Source organism: Pavona decussata, unplaced genomic scaffold (assembly GCF_977016875.1).
Source record: "Pavona decussata unplaced genomic scaffold, jaPavDecu1.1 SCAFFOLD_37, whole genome shotgun sequence".
NCBI classification, from domain to species: Eukaryota; Metazoa; Cnidaria; class Anthozoa; order Scleractinia; family Agariciidae; genus Pavona; species Pavona decussata.
Genome location: NW_028145459.1, coordinates 2,101,401 through 2,110,138, shown reverse-complemented (window position 1 = coordinate 2,110,138; position 8,738 = coordinate 2,101,401). Strand labels below are relative to the sequence as shown.

At 38.8% G+C, this 8,738-nt stretch overlaps 1 protein-coding gene across 1 annotated transcript; it reads right to left on the bottom strand.

Moving 5' to 3' along the window:
• Positions 1–292: 292 nt before the first annotated feature.
• Positions 293–1,909, bottom strand: LOC146483978 (uncharacterized). Its single transcript, XM_085105514.1, has 2 exons — positions 1,879–1,909; positions 293–1,209 (listed from the first exon to the last, which is right to left on the bottom strand). Exons 1-2 carry the CDS (start codon positions 1,907–1,909, stop codon positions 293–295), a joined length of 948 nt encoding a protein of 315 aa, XP_084961640.1.
• Positions 1,910–8,738: the final 6,829 nt, after the last annotated feature.

Here is an 8,738-nt window from a genome sequence, read left to right as displayed (position 1 = left end):
AAAGTTTTATTATGTTATTACAGTCAATTACGTTCTTGTTACGCTGCGATACTACGAATGAACTATACGCTGTATGGGTTAATACACTGTTGATCTCACTGCCTTACTCAGCTGACTCAGTACGCAGACGAAGACGAAGACTGCCTTATTTAATCAATCGCTTTGGTTTAATATCGAAACGTTGATATCGAAATGTCGAACCTAAAAGCTCAAAATATCGAAAACTGTCCACGATTATTAACGCTTGTTACATTTTTACACAGTGATAAGTGAACAGAAAAAGCAAACAATCCTAAAACGGGCAGCACAAGTGGCGAAACCGTTTCCGAGGTGACGATACAGGTACCGTTTTGGGACAACACTGCTCGACGCCAACATTCGTTTCCTGTACCGGCGTAATGTTCGTTTCCATTTCCATCAATAATCCAAAACTTTTCGTCGGTGTCTGTCTGTTTGGATGAAAATCGGTCAGGAGAAGGCGATGATGCAAAATGTTAATTTCCCATGCTGCATTGGATTTCTTCTCTTTACCACCAAACACATGTTGTAAGCGGGTGATCTCTCTGTAGAAGTCCCTCATGCGCAGTAATTCGTGGTGAAAATTCTGACGCTGCTTTCGGTATTCTAGGTTGGGAATAGTTTTTTCAAGCCCTTGAATGACTAGCTCGAGATCAGCTTTCTCAAGATCCAGAACTCCCAACTGCACTGCATAAGAAACATTATTTTTAAACTTGTCTCTCAAACCTTTGGAGCAAAACGTGTACTTATAAAGATAGTAATCTACTCGCAGAACACTGTTGTTTGCAAAAACGACATGAGATGCCATTGTTTCTGCTTCACCTTCAGATGTCTTTTCAAGTAGTTCATTTACATCTGTCAATGCCATTTTAATTAAGCCATCAACAAACTCACTTAGGCACTTTTCGATTTCTGCGACAGTTGCCCTCTGTGTTGCAATCAAATGCTTTTCTAACGTTCCGACCACTGTTGCTACTGGAAACTGTTTATCTTCAGTGGCCGCGACTCTCATTTTGTTTGTCTCTGTTTCAATTTTAGTGGCCAACATTTGTTGGATTAGCTGGAGTTCTTCAATCGTTTCTTCTTTCTTATCTGTCAGTTCCGTCCCTTTCGTAAAGCTGCTGATCGTTTGTCCAATCCGTCTACCGGGTGTTTTGTCTTGTTGATCTCCTTGGTTCTGAAGGTAATTACCTTAAAATCGCGGTAATGTGAAATAAAACTGCATTGCTGATGACGTTTGTCGTGTCTTTGGAAGCTTAGCAGTCATTCACATGGACTGGATAATAATTAATACAAGATTCAATTATTAAAGGCGGAAATGTGAAAATTAGCTTTTCCCGTAAAGTTTAGAACAACTTTGGTACCGTAATAAACGACTTCAAATTAATAATAATAATAGTTTATTGGAATCCCTCTCGCAGCCTAAAAGGCTGAATTACAAGGATGGTCAGTTACAATAGTACAAGACACTACGGTATAAAGACATTCAGATAAATAATTATATAAATATGATTAAAGCACAAAAAACAGAGAAAACATAACAGAGAAAAGGATTACAACTGGTCTTGATACTTAATGGTGCAGAAATCTGCGAACCGCTTTTTCTTTGGGACAAAGCGCACCGGAACACGTTCGCCTGATCGGAGGCAGTACGGCCTGTCAATTGACACGCGAGGAATTAATGGCTTAAGGACAGGAGACGACAGGCAATCACGCTTGATAAAATTTATGCAAGCTTCTTCCCTTCTCTGGGAAGGGGCAGTGATGTGAGATTGAATTAGGGCTTCGTCATAGTGACAATTCGGTAGAATGATGCGTAGGGTCCTTTTTTGTACAGATTCTATAGCGTCATCTAAGTACTTTGGCAGAGATGCCCACACAGGGCAGGCATATTCTAGTACAGATCGTACAATGCTACAGTACACTTGCACTAGCTGCTTGATAGTGAGGCCACTCTTCTTAAGCGCGCGCAGTGCGTACAAACGCTTGTTGGCCTTTTTGACTATATGCTCTACGTGTACGTTCCATGAAAGATCTTCAGATATATAGACACCTAAGAGCTTATAGGTCACAACCCTTTCAATGACAGAACCCCCAACGGTAAGGGGGCCAGGAGGGAATGGGCTATACTGCATTGCATTGCATTACAAGGCATCAGATTTAATACCTATATGGCAATGTCCTACTTTGCTCCCAAAGTTCTCCCTCTCCTGAAAATTTGTGTTGCTCAGTTCCACCGAAGACAAGAGAAAATCTCTTCCACGCCAGACTTTGAAAGCCGGATCACTTAAGTTTTGTTGGACTGATCAGGTATATCAAGTAGGAGAACGCGACGATCACGTAACTCAATTCAAAACGGTATTTGTTAATATTGAGAGCTGATAATAAAATGTTTTTCCTGTTCTGGAAAGATCTACTAGCGAGAGTTAAGTGAATCAGCACAGAAAACGGGAAAAAGTTACGGCAGTTTAGTGATTAAAATTAAAAGAAAAAAAAAAGCCTAACGCCTACTTATGTTACCACAAATATGAGTAGCATTGATCTTTTCAACAATTGCTTTTATATTTCATTCTCTGAACACAACCCATATATTAACTGAGGAAAACAAAAGACTCTATCAAGAATTTGATGCCTCCACAAGGGGCTGTTTATGAATTTTGTTGAAAGCGGATAAATCAGTAATAAACAGGAAGATCTAAAGCTGTTTTTTTCTTTCAACAAAGCGAACCACCAGCTAGGCACTTGTAGGCACTGACAACTTATTTATAATAAACATACCATTTAAAAGTGTTCAAAATGAAAAGATGCCCGGGAGGGGCCCACGAGTGGGGGGTATCTTCATTTATAACATGTTCCTGGTTACAGAATCCGTCTGTTTAGTCTTCCTTAACAACTGATAGAAAGATCGAAAAGCTTTCTTGTTAAACCGAATGAATTGTGACCTTTCTGTGTAGAACAGAATACTTAACAATTATTTTGCTCAATGGAGTTGTTTTTAAACTCATTGTCAACCAAGCGTGCAGCACCAACAAAGAGTTGGCTTACATGAAACTTGTTTTGTTATATAATAAATGTTATCAACTTACCAATAAAAGTTGCCTTTCAAAAGAACCATTTTGTCACTATCCATTTTGAGCAGCATTTCTGCTCGTAAGTTATCAGTCGATAGCATGTCACGTGGTTAGGAGACTAATCGAGCGCGCGCAAAACTGTGCCGCTCAGAAAACGATGTCAAATGTGGAGGTTTTATTAAAAAAAAAAAAAGGACTCGGTTTGATCCACCGAGTGAACATTAAAGTTACGTCGGTTGGAACTGAGATGCTTCTCTAAAGCATGAGTTTTTGATTCGCTGCATGTGTGTAAAAAAATTAAATCGCATCTTTGATGTATAAAATGTCATTTTAGGTAACCGCAACACTTGACTATCCTTTCTAGTAGACATCCTGGACTATGTTTCGTCCAACTTTTAATTTATGCTTTTTAAAACCTTTGAAATCGCCAAATCAAACATTACTTTTCAGACTTTTAAGTGCCCCTCAATAAGAAAATAAAAATATGGAAACAAAAGAAACAAAATCGAAAATCCTTGGGAGGTTGGGAGGTTCGATTTTTGTTGGAAGAACTCACATTTTTTCTTGTTTGCCTGTGTCACTAACCAGCAAAAAAATACATCTTGCTCAAAAATTTAGTTGCTTTTCCTCAGTCATCTTACTTTTGATCGTCGTCGACGTCATCAACAGCGATGGAAAGGCTTCAGAACCGTCTCCTTTCAAAAGGCTGCGTTTCGATGGCGTAAAACCGCCATATCGATCTGAACTCACTTGAGTCGCTGTAATCGCACACCACGAAAATTTGGTGCATACTGTATCAACCGACTTAGCGACAGAGTGTAAATACTTTTATTTGGTACACAAATAATTTGAGCTAGTGGAGTATATTTGTATGTTGAAAAGTTTGATCGCAGATTTTTATTTCGCTTCTTCATGCTCCGTGATTAATGCGGGATGTTTAGTCGATGTTCATAATAAGAATAACGAATCAATGAATTGAGACCTCATCTGTCTAGCGTTGTTTTTAATTGTTCCAAGAAAATACATTCTTAAGTCAAGTAATTTGAATGGACGTCACTTCCGACCTCTTGAGAATGCGGAGTTATGCTAAACATTACACTTGTATTTAGCCAAGCCCCGAATACCCAAGCTTTTAGTTCAGCACAACCTCAGAAGGTGCACGTTTGTACGAAACCTGTTCTTGTGTCGCAGAATCCAAAATGGGCCTTGATATCAGCAAATTCCTTGGGGGCGACGTTGAAGAAGACGTCAAAGAGACAGTTCAAATACTGCAAAAGTTAGTTTCCGCTAAACTCGACGCTTACGCTGCAGAAATGGAAGCAAAAGCCTTTGAAGATAGATCCCTTCCCATTAGTGCAGTGGTTGACAGGACGGAGAAGTACATGGTGGAAGTACAAGAAGCATCTTCTGATGAGATCAAGCAAACGCTGGGTGATCTTTTTAAAGGAAAGTTCCTTGATGGTCTTCACAACTTAGTAACAGCAGCCTTGAACGAGCTTCTTGGCAACGCAGCTGCAGGAGAAAAAGAAAAGAGGGGCTTTCATGTTGTCTATGCAAATAACAGCATTCTTCGAGTCGACTTCCATATGTACAAATATGATTTCAGCTCTGCGGGCCTTAAAGGAAAGGCAGAGAATGCCTTCTGCTATGTGATACAAACGGCAGTACTCGATCTTCAGCAAGTGGATCCACAAGTCGTGCTTTACGAGCTGGACAAGACCATTGGTTCGGAGAACATACAAGCCGCCACCGAAAAGCTAAAGGAGGAAGGAAAGTACATGGAAGAGCTGTACAAAGTCATCCATGGCCTGCGTATTGCACAAGGAACTGGAGTAGAAAACTGAACACTGTTCGTTTTTAACAGATTTTTTCAGCGTGTGATATCACGAGTTTCAATATATTACTCCTGTGTGAAGCAATATGCACTAGCTTAGCTCAGTGATTTTCAAACGATATATTTTGTAGCTATAAAACAGAAGAGTGTTGTACCACCACCTTCCGTAGGATTTAGTAAATGTTTCAGCGAAAAAGTATATAGCCACTAGTTCGACTCAGTTAAAAACAACAACTGCAGCGTGTTAAAAAAGAAATACAAGCTTCATAAATGTTTAATTCAAAAATCCTTGACAGATCTTCATTTTTGAATACCTTTCTTTAGATATACAAGGGAATTAATCGTCAGTAATTTCCGTGATGGAGACACTGTAAAGGAAACCTTTGTAGATTGACTGAACAGCGAATAAAATATTTGTAGTTACTCGAGTCTTAAGTCATTAATTTACATTTGAAAGGCCCATCTTACTCCCCTCTCTCCCCTCTCTCTCCTCCCCTCTTTGTACTTCCAAGCTACAAGGCGATTTTACTGAAGATAAGACAAATTGTAGAAGACCTTCATTGTCTCAGAATTCAGATTTCATTATAATCGAGTTGTTAACTCTACTTTTCTTTAGAGATCAAAAACAACATAGAAACATAGAAAGAAGTTAACTTTTATTTGAAAAAACAAAATTTCAAATTTCTCTGATTGTTTTCTGAAAACAAATAAGACCAAGAATTTGTGGGATTATTGGGATTATTGGGTGCTACAGTTGTGTAAAGGGTTGATGATGACCACACATATCGTGTGTTTATAAGTAAGTTATTAGTGCCTACAAATGCCTAGTTGGTGGCTTGATTTGTTAAGGAAAGAAAAAAAAAAAAACAGCTTTAGATCTTCCTGTTTATTATTGAGTCTTGCGCTTCCAACAGAATTAATGAGCGGCACTGAGGAGGCTTCAATAAAGTCATGCTTTTGTTTTCCTTCTTACTGTGTTTTGTTTAGAGAAAGTAACATAAAAGCAATTCTTAAAATGATTGATGCTACTCATATTTGTGGTTACATAAGCAGGCGTTTTCTTTAAACTTTATTCACAAAATAGCCTTAACTTTTTCCTCTTAGCTGTGCTGATTCAACTGACCCTTGCTAGTGGATCTTTCCAGAACAGGAAAAACATTTTCCCATCACTCGATATTAAGTGTTTTCTAATTCTTAAATATCGTATAAAATAAGTTACATGGTCGTCGCGTTCTCCTACTTGATATACCTGATCAGTCCAGGGATTTTCAGCTTTCTTCGATGGAACTGAGCAGCACAAATTTCAGTAGAGAGAGAGAGAGAAGTTTGAGAACAAAGCAGGACCGTGACATTGCCATAAAGGTGTTTAAATTCCTTTTGTCGTTAATTATCTTAACAAAGATATGTCAAAATTCACGGGCAAACTTATTTTTCACATTTCCGCGATTAATAATTGAAACATGCATTAATTTTATTCCGGTCACTGTTGATGACAAGACAACTTCCAAAGACGTGTCAAAGTCCATCAGCAAAGCAGTTTAATTTCAGATCACCGCCATTTAAGGTAATTACCTTCGGAAGCAACTGGTCCAACCGAGGACCAAAAGCACGACAGACTGATGGGACAAACGATGAGCAGCTTTACGAAAGGGACGGAACAGTCAGAAATCGATAACAAAGAAGAAACGATTGAACAACTCCAACTAATCCAACAAATGTTGACCACTAAAATTGGAACAGAGACAAATAGAATGAGAGTCACGGCCACTGAAGATAAACGGTTTCCAGTAGCGACAGTGGTCGGAACATTAGAAAAATATTTGATTGCAACACAGAAGGCAACTGTTGCAGAAATCAAAAAGTGCCTAAGTGAAGCGTTTCGCACAAAGTTTCTTGGTGGCTTAGTAAAAATGGCAGTGACAGATGTAAATGAACTACTTGAAAAGACATCTGAAGGTGAAGCAGAAACAATGGTATCTCATGTCGTTTTTGCAAACAACAGTGTTCTGCGAGTAGATTATTATCTTTATAAATACACGTTTTGCTCCAAAGGTTTGAGAGACAAGTTTAAGAATACTGTTTGTTATGTAGTACAATTGGGAGTACTGAATCTTGAGAAAGCTGATCTCGAACTAGTCATTCAAGGGCTTGAAAAAACTATTCCCAACCTAGAATACAGAAAGCAGCTTCAGAATTTTCACCGAGAATTACTACGCATGAGGGACTTCTACAGAGAGATTACTCGCTTACAACTTGTCTTTGGTGGCGAAGAGAAGAAATCTAATGCCGCATGGGAAATCGTTTTACGTTATTACGCTGATTTCTGTGAAAACAGACAGACACAGAGAAAAGGTTTTAAATCGTTGAGGAAAATAGAAATGCGTGGTCACCCAGAGGAGGAAACTTTTATCTCTGAAATGGAAGATCGCATGGATAAATATCGATCAAAAGCTAAAGCACGCTGGTCTGGTCCTGTATTGGTGCCTCAAAAGATTCAAAGTGAAAAGGACAGAGAAAGGAAGAAAAGGAAAGAGAAAGTAAGGAGGAAACGAGAAAGAGACAAAAAAGTGGCGTGGAGGACTGACGATGACTAAAGAGAAGAAGGAGACAAAGTGCTTAGGAGCGTAATTTTATAAAGAAGGCAATCGTATGAAGCGTGAAGATACCGTATTCCAAATTACAGAAAAAAATGTGATTAGACCCTGAACACAAAAACCTTTCCCGACCCACTAGATGTGAAGCGAAACATGAAAATCGTTGTCTACATTACTGACATTTATATACGACAAGCCAGAACTTAAAAAGGATTCGTATTTCGATAGTCTCTGTATGTAAATGAAACTCGTTCTCGAATCCGTGAATCCGACTCATTTTCGGGCGAGATGTGGTCACACTGGTGGTGCTTTCTCATTAATCCAACCTAAATCGAAATCGTTTCCTGTTAGGACAACCAGAATTGCCTCATGCCTCAACTGATGATCGATGATGCAACATGCTCCTCGTGTTAGGAAATATTTAACAGGGACCTGCATGTCTACCAACCTAAGCGCCAGAGATGTTTCAAAGTCTCCGCTTAAAGACAGAGACCTATTATGGAACAGTAACAGTTTGTCAATGTTGTTGATCTTGACTGAGTAAAGCATTTTCAAGACTACTGCAGGATCAGTTCCCACCAACGGACATCCTTCGAATTTTCACTTTACTCCGACGGTCTAATTTGCTCCTAACCGCAATTGCGTAGAAGAAAAGTTGAGAGTTTTTAAAGGGAGAGAACGGCTGTTTTATGCTATTAAAATACCAACTTATAAAACTGTTAAAAATGATTAAAATAAAAAGAAATCTTAATTCAACCAGACCGTAAACTATTTAATTAAGCTGTATTCTTTCAGACTTTAATAACATGTTCCTGGTTACAGAATCTGTGTGTTTAGTCTTCCTTAACAACTGATGGAAAGATCGAATGGCTTTTGTATGTCGAATGAATTGTTTCCTGCATGTACAACAGGAATACTTTAAGTGGGTCGTATAAATTTGTTACAGAGCTGCCCTATATGATAATTTTCTTCATAGTTGCAGTGCACCTTAAGGGAAAATTTTGGGTTCATTTGTTTTCTTAACATCATTCTTCATTTGACTATACACAACAGCAGATAGCTTGAACCGCGGCGCAAAGCATCAAACAGTTTGAGACAAGGCAATTTTGGGCTATGAAACGTTAAACGGGAACGGAAATTAATTAGACCCGGTGACCCTGAGGTTGACTGGGCATAATTAGCGATTGGGTTGGCGATGAAACTGAGCTACAGGCCTGAGTT

Coding starts and splice junctions, on each gene's coding strand:
- LOC146483978 (XM_085105514.1), bottom strand. CDS start 1,909: ATGCCTGCCCTGTGTGGGCATCTCTGCCAAA. Junction 1,210..1,878: donor GTGTGGGCATCTCTGCCAAA/GTACTTAGATGA, acceptor CGCGATTTTAAG/GTAATTACCTTCAGAACCAA.